The 20,406-nt window shown below is 36.9% G+C and overlaps 1 protein-coding gene across 2 annotated transcripts in view; it reads left to right on the plus strand.

The window, feature by feature from the left end:
• STK32B (serine/threonine kinase 32B) overlaps nt 1–20,406 on the plus strand; it is a 155,421-nt gene that overhangs the window by 19,229 nt on the left and 115,786 nt on the right. For both annotated transcript variants that reach the window (XM_088540022.1, XM_088540023.1), the window contains exons 2-3: nt 7,684–7,739; nt 16,203–16,354. In XM_088540022.1, the coding sequence (XP_088396148.1) occupies nt 7,684–7,739; nt 16,203–16,354 (208 nt within the window). The remainder of the gene's footprint in view (nt 1–7,683; nt 7,740–16,202; nt 16,355–20,406) is intronic.

The raw sequence follows: 20,406 nt of genomic DNA on the forward strand, positions 1-20,406 counted from the left end.
GTTCCCCACTCAATTAAAATACAGGGATAATACATTCCACCCATAAACCTAATGAAGCTATGCAGTGTCTGCATTCTTTGCTCACCTTGAAGATGCAGCTGATTTTAGCATGCCATCAACAAAAATTCATTTCATACTAAATTTAAACAGTATCTTTCTTTACTAGTTCATTTCCCATCAATAGAGCATGATGGAATGTGACTTCTATGACTACCCTAACCATTTTATATCCCTTAATCTAATTTTTAGGCACTCTTCATGTTTCCCCTGTCTATATCCATTCAGGCTGCTGATTCTATCATGAGTACTGAATATCTATGACTCTATCTACTTGATTATTCATCTTGTGTATGTAGAAGTACAATAGCAATTTTAACAAGCTTTGATGGTTGTGAAGTTCTGTCAGCATGGCCTTGTGGCTTGAAGTCATCATCTCTTTCTCTCTCTGGGAAAAGCTGGAGAATGTGAAAAATGAACACATGTGAAAGAAGGCAGAGTTAGTTTGAAAACATAATTGCAGTGCTGCCTGATGAATACAAAGCAGGTCAAACCATACCGATCACATCTACAAAGGAAATCTGATTTAGTTATAATTCTGGTCTTCTGATTCACATGGAAACAGGAAACAAACATACAGCGTCTAAGACAGAACACAGACCTAGATAAAAGTCTATTTCGTTGGCCATGTAGCGTTTTCCTATTTCTGTTTGCCATTGAAATCAATTGGGACCAGGTTAGATGCTTTGAAGTGCACATTTCAAAGCCACATAAGTGTAGCTTCACTGTTTAGCTCTCAATACCTTGAGAGAGATACTGTGGTTTTGGCTACTATCACACAGACCAAATAAATCAATGGACTCATCCAAGAAAAGCTAGAGAAGGAGAATGGTGAGGTTTGGCTCTGGGTACATATTAGGTTGCTGAAATATTTCAACTCACAGAGCCCCTAATTTCTCTTCTGTGTTCTCAAGAATGTGTGTGCCTGTGATTTGACCGCTTTGGATAGAGTGTTTGTTTTCTGAGTTACAGTTATTTCAGGTAATGGGTATTGAGCATATTCAGGCTAATCACATATATAAGCTATAAATACTCCTCAGCTGCAGTAGGAACAACAGATGTCAGCTCTATGTAAAACCCCCCTTCCTATACATATTGCTTCTCAACCTAGATGTAATTTACACTTGAACAAATGATGGGAAACATGAGAGCATTTTAAATTGAATTCCTAAGTAAAACTAAAAATCAAAGGGTTGAAATTTTGTTTTCTCCTGTGATGTCATAAATCAAACATGTAATGATCTGCATCAAAGCAATAGTTTGCTTGTTTTTGTTTGGTTCAAATTACGGTAACATTCATGAATAATGCAGCTGAGGTGAACTCATATAAAAGACTTCATTATTTTAACACATATCATTATGCATATAATGTCGATTATGCAAAAAAAAATCCATTAAAACTATCTGTTGTGTTTGCAGGATGGTTGTAAAAACACAACCATAGTAGTGTGTGTTTTCCTCATAGTTTGCTTTATCTTTTGGGAGTAGTGGAGCAAGAAATATTTATTTTCCACTGAGAAGTTTTATATTGAATGCCTTCAGCATTCATGCAGCTGAAAAAGTATATCTGAGAAATGTTGTGGTCTAAAGTAGGAGAGGTTCTCATTTCAGCTCTGCAGCAACTTGATGTGTGCGGTTTGAGTCAATCATCTGCTACTTCTGTACCTCCACTTCCACAGCGGGGTATACTTTTCACCGCTTTAAAAATTGCTTTCAATTTTTATGGGAACAGCACTATTACTTGAATTGACATTCTCTGCACTCCTGATTACTACTGTATCTGAGCACATAAACTACTTCCTATAGCTAATTTTACAACTGCCTAGAGACACAATGACCCCTGTCTCCACAGACTGGGGCATATGGTGCTGAAGCGTAAGGTCACCTGAGAAGGCTGTGGTAGAAGAGAGATTCCTATGTGCAAGCTGATCTCCAACTACCATGCCATGCCTCTAGATAATCCTCATATTCTTGAGTGCACTAATATACGTGAACAGGTATCAATAACAGCCAGGACCACCCTTTTTCCATGTTTACTGGCAGAAAGTACAACCATTCATTTATCTTATGAATCCCATTAACATCATCCATGCTTTTATTAGATCAAGATTAAACTCCTGCAAAATGCTCTAAATGGAGCTACTTCAAAACCACGAAAATGTTTTTAAAAACAGATATATTTGTAATTAAAGTTATTAATTTAGACTTGAAGATGTGTACGGGAGTTAATTTAAGATTTATTTGAGCATGACTAAATGGAAAAAATAGCTTAATTTAGATGCGTACATAGCTCATCACTGAAATTAACTGGCATCAGTGATTGTAATACTGTATCACGCAACAAATGCCATAAATGCTGAACTGTTTTCTCCCTTAGTCAGCTGAATGTCTCTGTTTTATTCCATAATTGTCAGTTCTGAATTAATGGAGATTTCCTTTTTAGGGTGGGAGGAGGAAGATGGAGGTGGGGAGAATATCATGCTTCCTGATCTTTCCAAATTGATGAAAGTCAATGTACCTAAAACAAGATTGTTATTAAAACTCTCACTAGTTCTGTGAATTTATCTATGTAAAAAAATAGCTGAAGACAATGTAAATTCACTTAGATTTCTGAAAACAGTTCAACTGAAATAAGTACTGTAGAATTCAAGTTCAGAGCTGATGACTAAGTATGGTATGGAGGGGAATCTAGCTGTTAGGCTGGGCATGGCCCAGATGGATCCGGAGAGGTTAGTTCCCAGGCCACACACACACATCTTTTTGGTGTAGTTTGCAAATGAACACTGAGTGAAACATGGTGCAGAGTAATCAGAGATAAGGCAGGTCCTAAAAGAGATTCTAAAGCTCTTGCAAGAGTCTGGGAGAAAGATATGATGTCCTAGGTTATGGTGTGCATGATAGTAAGGACTCCATAGTCCCTAGGACTCCATAGTAAGGAACAAGGGGAATCAGGTAACCAAGAGGTGTACACGCAGCCTTGCGATCTTCAGGATTAAGCAGAAATTGAGTGTGTCAAGACTTCTGAATTTGAGCATCACTTTAAGTGAAAAGCAGTCTCTGTGGCCTTTGCAGTTCTTCTATAGATCTAACCTCAACTGGCCTCTTGGCACACTTTCCATCTGGATATCTGGATTTTCAGGATCTGCCATTCTGATTTTCTCTTTTCCAATCTATAGTCTTTCTACTGGATCTGACCCAGGGCCTAAGGCTTCAGCCCTCGTTCAGGCAAAATTCAAATGTTTTTAACTGTAATTGTACAAAGTCACCGCTCTGGCTGTGATGCCAGTTGCATTTTAAGTTTTTCCGTAGGTGTTATGAAGAGGAATGGTATGTTTGATAAGGCCAGCTGATACTTACGGAAAGGTGGCTATGTACCTGAAAACTGTGCAGTTTGGACCTATTAACTGGTTTAATAATCATAACCTGTGCTTTAGCAGTGGATACAGGATCATATTTTTGGACAAACTTTGTTTCTGTTCATGTTTGTTAAATATGGGCAAACCAGAGGCAGATGAAACCGATTTAAATGGAGATTTGTGTGCAGTCATAATGCTGTTACCGGACCGGGGAGTTCTGTTTGCATTGGTTGCTGTTGATAGGAAGTTAATGCCCAGTTAATTTCATAACCTTTTCTATCTCCATTCATTCTGTATTTTATTATGATACACATAATCACAGGCAGACATGGGGGTGTATATATATATATATATATATAAGTCTTAAAGAAAAGTAATTTTTGTGTGCGTGTGTGTGTGCATGTTTATATAATATCATTTATTAAACACCAAATAGTTTTTGCTAAAAAAAAAAGTGGTAAAATAAATGTTCGAAAAGTTGGATTTTTTTCCTCTTTAGTAAAGATTACTAAGAAAACTATTTTTAAAGGAGTAATAGTCATATTACTGTTGCTGAAGAATGTATCCTTCTGCCAGCCACACCATTATCTCAGCTGGCTTTTGTGCTAGAAAAATGTCATTAGCTACAACACCAGGCTTCACAGGAGAGTTAGACATGTCATGTGTTAGAGGACAAGAATACAATATTTGTGATATCCACATTGCAGAGTAAATGGCAGTGTCTGATCTTGATGATATTTTAAATATTGGAAATGCCAGAGGTCAAGGTGAGCCGTAATTCTTCTCAGAATAAGTAGTGACCCTGTGGTGAATTTTTACCACAGGGAAGAAAAAGCACATCTAGAACATTAAAAAAAAAAAAAAGTGAGGAACAAAAAAAGCCAAAAAAGCCAAAAATTTTCAGTGTGAGATTAAAAGCACCCAAGGAGAATGACTAGTATAATAATAAGGTGGCAGTGAACTTAGCTTGACAGTTCACTGTTGATAGGATGGTTGCTTAAAATATATTAAACTCAGTTAAATATGGTATTTGTCTCAATTTGTCTCATCTGTAGTCTGTCCTTTTTATTCTCCATCCCTAACTTCAACTCTGGGGGAACTTCCCAATTTTGGAATCTACAGCATTGTGATTGTATGTATGAATGATCAAAAGAAATGAATTAGTGAATTATCCATTTCCAGAAAAATCCCAGTGGCTGAAAGCATAGCTCATTTCAGATGCAACCTCAGATGTGTCAGCACACTTTCAAAGCCACTTGTAATGATCTTACTTTTTGCTCCCACCAAGTGTCACAAACATTGTTCCTTGATTTAAGACATTGGCAGACCAGCTTGTGGGACAGTGAACTATGGAAATAAATCACTCCTTTTCCTTAACAAACATCTGAAAGTATAATAATGTCTCACTTTCTCTTCATGTTGGACACAAAAACTGAGAAAATTTGATGGACTGTTGTGGCTTTATAACCAGTTATTAGACTTATTAATAATACACTTTAAACCACAAGGACCAAATGTCTCATTTAATAATTTCCTCTCCCAGTCTGCATTAAAATCCACAATGCTAAATCATTGTAGATATCAGAACAATAAGAAACATTAAAGAAAGAAGAATAGAGAAATAGAATTTACATTTAATTTCCTTCTTGTAACTAAAACTGAATGTTTTATCTTAGCTTTACCAAAGTAAAATAAGCCATTGAACAAACTGGTGCATTTCAAAATCAGCAGTGATGCGGCACAACAATATAGTCAAGTCTTACTGAAATGTGACCTGAATTCAATTCAGATAATTAGAGATGAATCTATATAAGGAATTTTCCAGTTGTAATCGGGAATTGACCTCAGGGAGTTGGGTTCAGATTGATGTTACTCTCGTATACCACCAGCGTAGGGTAGGCTAAGGTAAGTAAATATGATACTATTCGCACCTATCTTGCACTGAAGTAGATTTTTTTTCTAACAAACAACCTTTGAATTTATCCTTTGAATTATGCTGAAAGAAATTTCAGCCTGGTAACCTGTACAGATATCCTTCAACTCATCAAACTCTTCCCACTGATTATTTCTTACTGAAGAAGTGCGCCAAAAAAACTTTTCCCTTACTAACTTGACATTACATAGGAACTAAACAGAATATATAAATGCACAAAATAAGAGGGTATGCTCTTAAATGTAGTCCTAGCCCCTTTAATTAATCTTCCAATGAAATAAATCTGTGTTTTATGTAAAGGAATGTCTACAGAATGGAGGACAAATTCAGTGAAACCAAACTTTGTTAAATTAAAGTGTTTATTAAAACAAAGTAGTGAAATAAACAAGAAGGTTTGAAGGTTGGGGAATAACAGGGAGAATGCCAGTGTACAGGAGGGAAAAATCCCAGAATATTCCCATCAAACAAATGAATGAGATGAACACATTGTTTCAAAACTTTTAATTGCTATGTTGAATTTCTGCCTAAGAAGGTTTTGTCCTACAAAACTTATATTGACAGAAATTTGTGTGAAAAGTGGCATTCCTAAATCAACCATCTTATCCATCACACCATGTTGGACCAAAGGAGAGTATGGGAGAGTGCCCCACTGGTTTCTGTGGGCAGAAACCACAGCCACAGAAGCCAAACGTGCTTCTTCCAAACATCAAGGTGACCCTAGCTCTAACCTGTTTCAGCAAAAAAAAAAAAAAAAAGATTTTCCAGCAATAGCAGGTTAAAAATCCTTTGCAGTTTTATGCATTTTCATTTTAGTAGCCAAATTCTAAAATGAAAATATTTACAATTACCATCTTTCTTTGTAAAGAGTAAAAGTCTGCTACTTTTAACTCTGTCAGCTCTGGATTTGCCGTGGGCTCCAGCAATTACCAGGAAGAGGGTTGCTATAGCTGCGCTAATGAAAGGAGGAACCAGGCTTCCTTGAAGAAAATGTAAGCAAGCATAAATAAGCAAATGCTTAAATATATTATACATGACATTAATAATGCAAATAAGATATTATTCCAACAGGGAAAATAAATTTAGCCTTTTTTGGAAGCTTGATATGTATCAACATTACAATGTTCCTTACCTTGAGGTGGTAACATTTTTTTTGGCAGATATGCAAAATATTATAGGATTGTCTCTTTCATCATGATGTGAGTCACATTTTTGTTATATTTATTCTTGTTACCACATTTTCCTAGTGACAGTCTACCTACATAATTTTGCTGGTGTCCTGTTATTGCAGTGGCACACAGATGAAGGTACATGATCAAAGACAGGAATATAAGAAAGTTTTAAATTAAAAAAAAACCACTGTTAAGTTTCAGTGAACTTTGCCAACTCCAGTTCACTGAGTTTATCTTTAAGTGTGATTCTTTTTTGACGAGTGACTGTAAAGACTGTCACACATTGTCAAGTTTGTGTTTAAATGGCTCTGTATCAATTTTGTTCAGGATGTTATTGGATTTTTTTAAATCACCAGACCTACCAATGAACCAGAGATATGAAGGTCATGCTGTGTTCAGTCTCATGCAACACCAACAATAATGACATTTCTAGAAAATGAAATATCTCACTAACCTTCACAGTATACCACTTCACTATCTAGGGCAGATCATGTTATCATTCAGATTTTCATGAAGCTGGAGTAAATTCATTCTATTGCCAAGCTAAAGTGAATTCTTTCAAAACAACTTATGCTACATTTATGAAATAGGTTTAAAAATATGAGTATTACATATGGCATTAAGGTGGTGAAGTTCAGAGTAGCTGATCCTGCTAACCCATAATGGGACAAGTTTTCATCACTTTAACATAATATTTTCTTGAATAAAAGATGGGTATTGTCCTGAGGAGTGATTACTGTAACAATACTGTGCTTATATCAGACATATCTACAAGCAGATTATATTACTTACCTGAATTATTCAATACTCTTTTAATAGCAATTTCCAGGATTATGATTTTGGCAGTGCTAATTGCTGTCTAATGCAACTAACTTACTGTCTTCTTATGTGGTTAGGGCAGAGATTTGTAGCTTTTTGGAGACATTGGAAGTTGGAGGCATTGGGCCAAGTTGGGCTGATGAACAAATTAATGACACATAGAGCATATTTTATTGCAAGCCTCCTCTTTTTCCAGCTTTTAGATAAATTTAGTGTTTCAAGAGAAACAGTAAATATCACATTGTAAAATGACATTAGGAGGAAACTGCCATTTGTTTTAATTGTTTTCTGCTTCTCATTTAGCACTTGGCAAACTATTTTTCCTTCTCTTTTCTGCTTTATTTTGCAGTTAACTTTGACCACTTTCAAATATTGCGGGCTATTGGGAAAGGGAGTTTTGGAAAGGTAAGAACTGATTTATTTTTAGTAATTAAAAATCTAACAGCTGATTCTTTTGTGTATTTCTGATATGATCTCATTAGATGCTACAATAAAGGAATATAAGCCTGTAAGCATTTGCTTTTTAAAGATATTTTGATCACAGTCATACTGTTATAATACACTCACTAAAGTTAATTGAGCAAATGTTTCTAATAATTAAATCTCTTCGATGAGGATTAGCAGAAGGTGGAAATCAGTCCTCAAAACAAAACAAAAATATACAAGAAGGTGGAACAGACCAGTTAGTAGACAGTCCGGTAGAGTCAGCTTTTTCTTAAATGTCTGGGCTTATTCATGTCTTTAAAATAATTGCAATATTTTAAAGACACTTTACATACATTCAATACACTTAGGACTGTATAAGCTGGCATTTGCTGTAATTATGATCACTGAGTAAATGTTTGTTCAATTCAACGGGCTTGTGTTGAAACAGAGAAGATTAATGGTTTGTTTACACATGAGTAGATGACCTTTCTTTGCTATAATAAAGACTATAACAAGGTTTTAAATTTTAATGTGGGTAAATACAAGGCCATGTGGCCAGAGAAAATCATATTAGAAAAACGTTAGAAACCATTACTTGCAGGAATACATTTGAAGGTGAAATACAACTTCAGTTAGCTGATCAAGAAATAACTATGTTGGACTTGATTTTAACGATTCTTGAGCACATGCCAGCTGAGTGGCAGTGGACTACTTCTGTAATTACACATTGTGCACACGCATAAGGTTTTTTTGGCTGCTGGCCTTCCACACATAAAGTTGACTTTTATTATACAGGAGCCTAAAATGCTTCGCACAGGCCACTGCCTTCCCTGCCTGGTCCCGGCTGCCTGGCAGATTCTATGAGACACGCTCTCGCAGATGAATGTGCTGCTGATGCAAAACTGTAGTCAAGAACTCCTTCAAAAATCAGGGTGGCTGGAGAGCTGTGACTTTTATTATCACAGTGCACTAATGGAGACTTATCTAGGGAAGCATTGCCTCCCATTGCCCACAGTGCAAATTAGGTCCCAGATAAGCACTTAGAAAAGTATTAAAATCATCCCGCCAATCACAAATGCCTCCTGAGCCCCTCTATTTCTTCAAAGCTTCCACATTTGCACTTCACTTTCTCTGCCTTACCAAAGTGGTTCCGACTCTGCTGGACAATTAAACAACCCCAAGTGTTTTTTGCTCAATTGATGGTTGATTCATTCTTCTGCATGGCATCATTGTGAAATATTTCCTATGAGAAAAGAATTCAGGAAATGCTGCTGAATCTTTCTATGTTGATATTTCAAAAAAAATCAAATTTTCGTATGGGTTTATTATTTGTTATGGGCTGCAATGTTCTTCTGAGCCTATTTTGGGAGTGTGTGTGAGAATAAAGTTTTGCAACCTGAAAGAATATACTCAATGTGAGAAAAAAAAAGTGCATAAGGTCCCCTTTGAACTTAAATCCTTAATTTGCAATTTTCAATGCAACATAGGAGTCCTCGGAATAACAAACTTATTTATTCCAAATGAATACAAGCTCCCAACCAATCACCTTATTTTTCCTTCCACAGACAAAAAGAAAGAAACCCATTTTAAAATGACCTATTGTACCACAGCCAAAAGCACAACATAGTAAATCAGTCACAGTTTCAAAAGTGTCTTTCTCTGCAAGTAAGCTTTGCCTTTTCCCTTCATTAAGAAGCCTCATTCCTGGCAACTTCTCCTATTTCTGTCCTTTTGGAACTATCTGGCAGCAGAAAACATCAACAAATGATGCAAGAGCTCTAATCTCTATTGACTCAGAGTTTATAGTTTGGGGTCTACTGTGCTCTAGCATACAGAGCATCATTCAAGACTGGGTTTGCTATCATACTTTCCTTAAGCTACTTTCTTCCTTTACAACTGCTCTGTGGCCATTTTTGTTTTCTGAGAGCAATAGGATTTTTTAAGACATGCTCTAGTTTTTTATTCTATTTTTCTTGGAACAATCTCTCTCTTTCTCTCTCTCCCCCCCCCCCCCCCTCGATCTCTCGATATTTCTTAAATTACTGCGGTTGCTACAGCAACCCTAGGCCTCTGCAGGATGTTACTGCAGGAGGTATCTGGAACAGCGGCCAGGCAGAGATTCTGCGCAACTCAGCTCGCCTATGTGCGCGGAGCTTGGGGTGGCTCCGGTACCCTCTGCTCCACCAGTTGCAGCTCCCACTCTGTCAGTAGCCTTCACAAAGCAGCTTCTTCCCTTTTCCATCAACTGTTGCAATTTACAGTGGCTGCGTTTGCTGTTAAAGGGATTCCCAGGCCATTCAGTAGTTGATGTCCAAAGAGCTTGCCTTTTCTGCAACGGGGTCGCCAGTATTGGGTGCTGCTCCTTCAGTGCTCTCTGCTCTCATTGGGGCAGGTAAAGGCAGGCGCAGTCTCCTGCATGCTCTGGTATCTGCCCTAGCACTTGTTAGGGTAGGAAGAAGAGGATGGAGAGAAAGGAAACAAGGACACTCCTCTGGTTTCTGGAAGCCAGCGGGTTTGCTTTTCTTTGCCTGGGAAGTTCAGTTTGCAGGCAGCTACTGGGGAAATCAAGAACTTGAGCTTTGAGCCTGGTTGGGAGCATTTTGGCCATAGATCCTCTGTGTGTGTAAGCTACTTAAGACCAATAGGTGACCACTGACTGACTACTTGCCTCCCTCCTTGGCACGTGCACTTTTGTCCAGTGTATTTCTGTGTCCATAGGCACATATAAACACAAGTACAGATCTTTGAGCTGCTGAGCAGCAAGCGAGACCCAGACAAAGTATGTGGAACATCTGAAGACAGCCTTGCTGGCCTCAGGAACTTTACTTGTGCCCTTTACTTATGCTTTGATGTCCTCATTTGTAGCATGAAATATTGATTTCTATTTTTTTTTGTTTCTGGCGACTCTGAGGCTAGCTGTTCTTTACATGTTCCAGCTATTACTATTTCCAAATACACTCGAGATGGATCACGTGAGAAATTTCTTATCAACGGTTTTGTCTATACATTTTTTTTCTCTAAGTAAATTCAAAACAGACAATTAAAAACCACCACCAACAAAACATTCTGAACATTTGTCCAAGTGTTGTTTTATGATATGTCACACATTGTAAGTGCTCTCATGTTTAATTCTCGCTATTTTTTTCTTTTATATATAAATATAGCCATTCCTATCAACCAAAATCCCATCAACCCATCAACTATACCAACTTATGTATTTGAAGATTGTCTAATAAATAAAACATTAACTGGGAGTGAATTTCAACAAAACCCACCATTTTTAGTTAATACAATGGTAATCTCATAGTTGCAAACTTACTGCTGCAAAATAATTTGTATTCGGCAGCAACATCTCATTTTCTGGGATATTATGGTATCATTTTTCTTCAAGTTCTCTGTTCATGTTAGCAGGTAGATTGAACAATTTGACCTCCTTAAATTATTTTTAAATTATGATTTCTATGTACAAACTCTTCCTCCTTCTCTTTGTCAAAGATACTGAGACTCAGAGCATAATTCTGATTAATTTGGTTATATAAAACGGTGGCTTCCTCTGCTGAAGTAATTGAAATTACATTGGTGTAAAACAGATGGGAGCCCAAAATCAAGTTTATGCTGATTGAGGGTACTTTACTACTTAATATGCAAAGAATTTCAGAAAGCAAAAACAAAAACCCTGCTGCTATCCTAAAGCAGCATAATGCCCAACTGGAGAATATGAATATTATTTGATAGTATAACCACCTATTTTTTAAACTTGAATTAATATGAAAGCATACTAAGGGGATGCTCAGTCCCTGTTACATCTGTCTTAGTTTTCTCGGGGGATTCTGGCAATGAATCCCTCTATGCCAAGGAAATTCCCCAGCAGTGTAAAGCCAAACTTATGACATTCATTCTCTGGGTTGTTTTAGAAAACGCTGCCTCGTCTGCTTGTAGGCTGAGTCTATGACAATTAATTTTAAGAGTGTGTGAGTAAAAAGCAGATAAGACGGCAGGTTCACAGTCAGATTGAATGTTTTCTCATTGCCTTTGCACTGAACATGAAATGTTTCATTGACTTCTGGCTTGTAGTCCCCTACATGTAGGACTTATGTTCTGCTTTGACAGCGCCACAGTCTCTCCTGGGCTGTGATTACTCATGGCAGTTGTAGGGAGTCTATTGACCTCTGCTTGACCCTATCCATATCTGATATATTGACATGGTTACTGTATAAGAGATGGTAGAGAAGCAAGGCAAGCTTGCCACCTAACAGAGACCATGTTCAAGGAAGCTTCCTCTGTCTGCTGTCTTGCATCCCTCCTGGTTGATGACCTGTCATGTATAGGACCAAGTTTAAGAGGTCCTATATACCAAACTGAGACCAAAATAGCTTTGTTGAGAGTTCTCCTGTTTCCTGCCATTCTGCTCCCAGGACCTAGCATATGGCAGTTAGATATCTCATGAATTTAACTGGAAACATGACAAGTTTGTGCTCTGCAGCAAACTTTTTAGCTATCCCCTATTCTGGTTTCAGAAGTACTTTTTTGAAGATACTACAGTTGCTCCTACGCAGCATTGCACAGCTTTCCACAGCAAACTAGTAGGGTTTGTTCAGCAGAACTCTCCTGCTTCCCTGATCCAGCTCTAAAACTGCCAGGAGGGTACTCAGTCACCAAAAAGGCTTTTAGTGTCTGTGACCCCTTAACGTGCAGATCAAAACCGAGCTGTATGTATTCAATTTTTGCATGGGAAATCGGAGGTAATCAAAGATGCAGAACACAGATTAGAAGTGCACCATAATCCAACTTGTTTCGGAAAGTTTCAGTTTAGTATTGCAGTCCTAGTGTACTTCTTTCTGAGGGAAGATGGCTCCAAGTCCCACTCTGGTGAAATTCCTTCTAACCTAGTAATTTTGAAAACAATTCATCATTGTCATCTCCCATGTAACAGAAAGACACAACTCCATTATGACAACAACTTAAACATGTAGGAACACCTTCATTAGGAAGGGAATGTATTTGCAAGAGACTTTTAAAAATCAGCACCTCATAACACCTAAGAAAATTAACAGGACAAGATTTGTCTTACCTACATTTAAATATGTACAACATGGATGCCTACATCCTAGTTAGTTATCTACAGACCCCTTATACTTGTTAGAAAAGAAGCAGTCCCTCTCGAATTGATTCCCTTGACCACTTAGGCCCTTGCCTTGGAAAGAGATGATCTATGCTCTGAAAGTGCCTGTCCCTCTGTGCTGACTATGAAGCTGTGTAGATGGAGAGTTGATATTCAGTTTGCAGAGACTGCTGAAGCTATGATATCAGTCTGAGCTGAGCAAAGTCACAGGTCTTCATAAAAATTCAAAGACAATGTTCTAGCAACATGAGCATGACAGGCTTACATACTGATAGTAAATAGGGCAAACCTGCATGGACTTCCTGGTATAACAAGTCAGCACAAAATTTCTTTGTTGAGGTGGCAGGTTGAATTATCTCAGTTTTTCTCATCTGAAATAATTTAAACAATAAACAAAAAGACAATTTAACGGTTTCTCGTTAATAATTCACACGTGAGGAAAGCTCTAGGTTTTTCCTTTCTCTCCTGCAGTAGTTGAGCAGTCCAAGCCTCACAGAGCAGCCTGAGGATGCTCTGCTCAGAAGAAGAGCTGACAGCCAGGAGGCAAAAATGACAGAGTTTCTGCATTGCCATTTAGCACCATCAGTAGCAATGTCAGGTGTTTTTCACAGTAACATCAGCATGGATTCAGCCTGGATTTGTTGGCTTTCCGTAGAAAGTATCTTCAGTATGCTAATGAAAATCCCATTGATTTTGAAAACATGTTAAAAGACGTGAGTAGGTGCACATTTCTAGAAAATGTTTTCACCATTTTTTTAAGGCTGTATGTTATGAAAGCCTCTTAGTTTCAAGGCCTTGAATGTCTCTCAAATGTGTTGAAGACCCTCGTCTTTACTGTCAGGTGAGATAACTGAGTGCCTTCTGGAATCACATCAATACTGTAAAATATAATCTCTTTTTATTATATGTTTAGGTGTTCTGTATGATCCTAGTTTTATCCACTTGTCAAGCCTGTCACCTCTTAGCTGAGTAAACCTCATTCTCTCAGCAGTCTTCCTGGTCAGCTGTTTAATACAGAGTCTCTTAGTAAAATGGAACAGGTTCTGTGAAAACCTCTGAGTCTTGGCCAAGTTTCATTTAAAATTATGCATTCATGTAAGTGAATGAACTTCTGAACTTAGCTTCTGAGCCAAACTCCATAACTGTTAGATTTTATAATGTGATTCACTAGGCTGGAGCAGCCAGCTCCAACTCTGTGAGTGTCCACATAATCTGAGACAAAGGAGCAGGATTTGCCACATGCAAGCTCTTTTGAGAGACTGGTGGAGGACGATTCTTTTCCCCCTTCCATTTCAAATCAACTCCCCGTGAGGTCTCTTCTTTCCCCAAGAGGCCAAATCCAATTTCTTATTTTTCTATATCTTAGGTTCTTTCTATATAGGCTTGAACCTTTAGTTGTTTTCAGGACTTCAGCAACATTTTGATTTTCCATAACAGCCCAAGGAGAAAAAAACCCAAAACTCCAGTACTTATCATTGTCTGAGATGGATAGGCTTAGGAAAAAATATTGCCATCTCTATTTTACTTAATTAGCAGAACATCTCCTGGTATTAGGAAAGGTAATTAGAAATGCTGTTGAATTACATTAAAGGTTATCATTAAAGTCTTATTATTAAAGGTTAAAAGTACTCTATTAATTCCTATCTTTGGATTGCATTTGAGCTCAAGAGCACAGTTCAGGGAAACAGAATTCCAAAAAAATGTGCAGTTCAGTTTTCTCCGGGCCAGGTCCTTCTGGAGCGACTGGAATCAGATGGAAGAAGGAAAAATTGCCAATGGAAAGCTCCTGCAGCATTTCCTGTGATGGCAAGGTGTAACTGAGTATGCGTGCCTCCTTCTAGGGCCATGACCCTGGACTCTGGTAGGTTGTTAGCTGGCCCAGAATCTAGATAACATGTTATTAGAATTAAATGTGATATTTCCGCTGTTCTAAATTGTCTCAATTTATCCAAAGTATTTCTCAGCTTTCAGTATGCCAATTCATTAAAATACATATCAAAAATGAAAGGCTTTCTTTTCAGTTGACACAACAGTATAATTTATTTTCTGGGCACTTACATATGCATGTATATGCATATATTATTATATGTGTGTGTGCATGTGTTTATATCCACATATATGCTTAGTATAAACATATGTATATAAATAATTATACAAAATAAAATAAGAATATCCACACCAAATGCATCCTGCATAATATCCCTGAACATACTACAGAGTTGTGGTAGCAAAATCATATACTTACAGTTAGTAGTCTGTATATGTCCTGACCATGAAAAATTCCAATTGAATCCTATGTCTGTATCAGTAATATAAATGTTGCATAAAATAACATTTTCATGTTATGCTCTTTAAGCTGTAAAAAACAGTAGGAGGCCTTAAAAAGGGTGAGATCATTTAATAGGAAAAAACCTTCAGAGGTACCTGGTGGAGGTATAGGTGTGCTCTGTTTGTGTACATATGAGTTGTTATGAGGATGAGATTCATACTAGCTTTGGGATCAGACGCAGATCAATCTTACATTTCTGTGTTGCCACAAATCATACTTAAAGGGATGGTTCTTAGATGCAGTGCTGATTTAGGATTGTGACTCTCCAGCTTCAGTCACAGGGTAACTCAGCCATCATGACTAATGAAAAAAAGCATTGAGTGCTAATGCCGGAGTTCTCTAGAATGAGATTTTCTTCCTGCACTTACAAAATTATTTCATTTCTTGCCAAAAGAGAAAATGAAATTAAAGCAAAGAAATTTACTGCCTGAGACTAAATCATTTTAATGGTCACTTGAGACCTTAAAATTATTATGATGAATCTTTGTATGAAAATTGTCTTTTCAATATTAGCTAAAGGAGAATAATTCTGGTATTTATGTGAAATTTTTGATCCATATGAACCTATGATATATTTGTGATGCAATAATCAAGATGTACATATTGACTTGTGGGTATACGGACAACAACTGCAGTTTTCTAAGTCGGGAGGCAGTAATTTCTGTGATGCGTGCAATAGTTTGGGATTCAAGCAGTTAATGAGTATTCCTCCTAGCTTTACTGACTGGAAGTTATGTCACTTTCTGGGTCTCAATTTCTTCTTATGTAGAATGGGATAAATATACAGGTATTCTTTCATTAATTTATTAGTTACAAGCTATTACAAAGAATTCAGCATAGCTGTAACTTGGACTTTTTGAAAGATTTTGTAGGTTGTGATATCCAGATTACTTTGGATGCTTGAAATATTGTAAAAAAATTTTTTTTAATTCATAATTGATTTTTATTTCTGTAGGGGACAAACTTTGCCTTTTATTTTGCTGTCAATTAGGTGTGCATTGTGCAGAAGAGAGACACCAAGAAAATGTATGCCATGAAATATATGAATAAACAAAAGTGCATTGAGAGAGATGAAGTTCGAAATGTTTTTCGGGAGTTGCAGATAATGCAAGGCCTGGAGCACCCCTTCCTAGTCAACTTATGGTAAGCAAACCTTCTTAAATTTCTATCAGAGATCTATTTTTATCTCCTTTTGCTGAATAAGTTCAGATTCTAGAAGGCTGGAAGAATGAACTCCTTTGAAGATATATAGCTTTTTTTTTTCTGAGGGTTTTGATATTTTAATAAGTATTTTAATGGTGGCCTTTTGGATTGCGATATTCAACATCTCTTTCACATTTTCATTCCTGGTTTCTCCCTGAATTGTTATAGCAGTGTGTGGAGATAGGTTGTTCTGTTGTTTGGTTAAGCTTTTTCATTTCTTTTTGACAATGCCTGAACTAAGTAACTGATTTTAAGAGAGTGGAATATCAAAACCAACTATTCAATTAAAAAATATTTTCAGTTAGTGGAGAAAAATTTCCAAATTCAATTACTCTTAAAAAATGGTGACAAGAAATGTCACGAAAACATATATTTGTCATCTGGAATTTCTCTTATCTTCCCAGTAGTAAAATCTGAATGCCTCAGTCATGTACGAGTGTGAGAAATTGTTGGTCAAGTAATGACCAGATCCAATTATACCACAAACGTAAAACATTTGGTAGCTTTTATCTAGCAATAATGGTAATGGGATGTAGAATTTTTTTACCTGATCTAAATATGACCTATATAGTCTTTTAAAAGGGGGAATAAACTATTATGTTATGAGAACTATTCAGTTAATGAATAGTTTGATTGTCTGCAAATGTTCCCATTGCAAACATACATTCGGTGACTTTTAGCAGTCTCACTAAAGTTCAATGACTAACTTGAATTCTTTGTCTATCCTTTTGTTCTTTCTTGACCTATGCTTTTGAAAAAGTTCTTGTTGATAGTTTAGCATCTTTCATGAACTAAGAGCCAGATTAATTTCTAGCTTAAGTGAACACAGCTTTAGTTTAATTGCCCACTTATATCAGCAGAGGATTCGATCCCAAAATTCATTCAAAAAGCACCTAATCATATACACGTGTCTCAAGTGCTTTCCACTTTAACACAAATGATCATAATTGAGCTTATCCAATGTCTGGTCTCCAGCAGTGGGTAACTGTTATATAAAATTTTCCAACTGCTTGTACTCTGGGGATTTCTTGGCCAAAGATATATTGTGTTTTGTAGCCTATGTATTTTTTTTTCATAAACTAGCCTAATCTCTCTGAACCTATACAAACTTTTGTTCTATAACAAGAGGTGGCAAGGATTTTCACTACATGACTAGATATTGTGCAGAAACAGTCAGAGGTTGATGTGACCTACGAGATACTTTTTAAACATAGCAGTGTTGAAGAATTAAATATTTATTGTGAAACAAGTCATATGCTATATTCCTATTACTGGGTTTTAACTGGCTAACAAATATTCTTTCTTATTTTTTTTTGTTATGCCAAAGACCAAACCTAAAATAGACAATATTTTAAAATGTGTTGTGTTTCATGATGATTTTCTTGTAAATAATTAATTTATTCTTCTCATGCTTCTGAGATACAATCCCAAGATCTCAAGATTCAGATGTCATACTATATATGTACATGTTCTAAGCGAAATGTAATACTCTAAAATTAGCAAAATGTTTCAGGCCAAAAAGATACTATTCAAAATGCACGACTGCACTAACAATGATCTACATCCAGTGCCTCAAGCAATGCTTATAGCTGATCAGACTATCTAGGATGCTTATTTTGGAGGATGAATAATTTTTTTCTTTGAGGGTAATGCACGGAGAGGGCTTTCCCACCACATCAGATGACTTAGTGACAGGTCAGTTGTAACAGATGGAGTCAGAAGTACATCACCTGCATTAAATCATGTGAATGGCTCAGAGGCTGAAGTTCCTGTCTCCCACTCACCAGGGTTGATTTCCAGGACTGTGTATAAGAAAGAATGACATGGACTATATCCTGAGATTTACATCCAGATGTAAAAATAGTGCCTACATTCTGGGACTATCTTGCCAAACCGTGCCATTTACTCACATAGTGATAGAGCCCCTTTTGCATTAGTATCTAAATGTTTCACAACCTCAAGTGTTTATGTAGGCAACATCATCTGGTTATCCTCAGAGCAAAAACATGACTCTGCAAAGGTACGTATCAGCCAGCAGATGAAACAGTACCCAAGCCCTTTCCTGGATGCTGACACATGCCTCTGGAACAGCCCTTGCACGCATCAAGCTCATGCAGACCAGCCCTTCTCCAAACAACCTCTGGGCATATTGCTGGGGTCATAATGTTCTTGGATCAGGATGGTGTTGCCAGCCTCCATCAGGGACTAGGACTTCCTGTCATAGACATAAGTTATTCCATGCCAGCTGGCCTCAGGAATGATGCCAGTGAGTTTAATCTACTAGTATAGCTGGAGAGCGCCTTAAACAGCACAAGCTATTTGACAGACGCATCTTCATCCTTACAACTGAGGGGGATCGTCCTGAAGGTGTAGCCTAATCCTGGGTATATCACACTCTTCTGAGATCTAGCGAATGGGGCATGCAAAGAGCCGCAGATAATTTTCAGAGAATAATTATATTGACAAATGCTTAGCATTTGTCACATACTTATCATTTGTCATATCATTTTTGAAGTTTTTTTTTCCTCAAACAGTCACATTTACAGTGATTCAAAGCCCTGATTCAAATGAGAGACCGAGCTTGCATTTTAACTTGGACAAGAAGAGAGACAAATTAAAAACTGGAGTGCAGACCTGCAAAAAAATAACCTAATGTCCCAGAAAATCTTGTTCTTTGTACCGCGCCCACTGTATGTTTCTCTAAAACACACTTAGAATAGTTCTGGTATATCTCTTAGGTGTCTACACTTGCAGACTGTAGTATCACATTCTGTACCTCAGAACTCTCTAAAACATTTATCTGAAAATTGAGATATCCTAGTCATTGTTTTTAGCTAGTATATTCTGGTATTGAACTACAAGAAGGCAAAAATACAGAAATAACAAGTGATCCAAAAATACCAGTCACATCTGTTTTAGCAACATTAAGTCATTATGAAGCTCTTAAATATATTAAATATATCACATTGATTTAGTTATTCAAACTGCATTTTGTTTATTTACTACCATGTAAAATGGAACACTGCAAGTAGAAGGTGAACATTCCTGTTAAACGTATTTTATGTATTTCCAATAATAACCTTTTAAAATAATGGTATTTGTATTTTTACTGGTTGTTGGTGAATTAGCAGCCTACTTCATGCATTTTGACAGTTAACTTACAGTTTAGATACAATAATAATTTGCATTAAATGAGCTCACAGTGTAGCTATAGCTTATATTGGATGATTAGCAAGAATCCGTGAGATTTCCTCTTATGACTCAATTCCTGGCATGCTAATGAAAGGAAATCATTGAAGCCACATTTCTGCTACAGTAATTGCAGCTCTGTTTGTGTTTCTTTTTTCTGAGTCAGACTTCTTTCTGTTCATTTTGTTAATTACACTGTAAACGTACAAAGGGGCTGTTACAGGAGGTACTAATTCTAGCTTATTTTATAAACTGCAATATGAATTTAAAAAGGTATAATTATGTCATGGTATGTAGGCATGAACTGAGCTGCGGGTCATGTCAATGTTCAGGAGATTTTTTGACTAGAATGTTTTTGAACTCTGTCTTGCTAGGCTTTGTCACACTGACTGAGATTGAGCATCACCCTTCAGAAATCTTGCCTAAGCTAAAATTTTAGTGGTAAAACTAAGAAATCTCATCACTCTAATAAATTAAATGAGCATCACTTTGTGCTGGAATATTTAAATTTGCCCTATGGATAAATGGTTTTGTAGTCTTTAAAGGATGGAGGGGTCTAGAGCCCACTTCTACTTTCCAGGTGAGCGTGCTGACTATTTGTCTAATCCACCAAAACTGATGGCAGGGCTAACACCTTTATTGATGTAAATGTATCTTATTTATCCCTTATAATCTCAGTGAAAATAATTACCTGGATAGACACATCCTGAAAGTCTTCGGGAACTTCTCTCCATTGATTTGACTGACAGCTTATTTTAGCTTTGATTTGCCTTGATTCCTTTTTCCCTCCTCAAGGCCTCAGG

Source organism: Tinamus guttatus, unplaced genomic scaffold, assembly GCF_059628265.1.
Source record: "Tinamus guttatus ecotype Peru unplaced genomic scaffold, ASM5962826v1 Tinamus_guttatus_pri_ptg000052l, whole genome shotgun sequence".
Taxonomy (NCBI): domain Eukaryota; kingdom Metazoa; phylum Chordata; class Aves; order Tinamiformes; family Tinamidae; genus Tinamus; species Tinamus guttatus.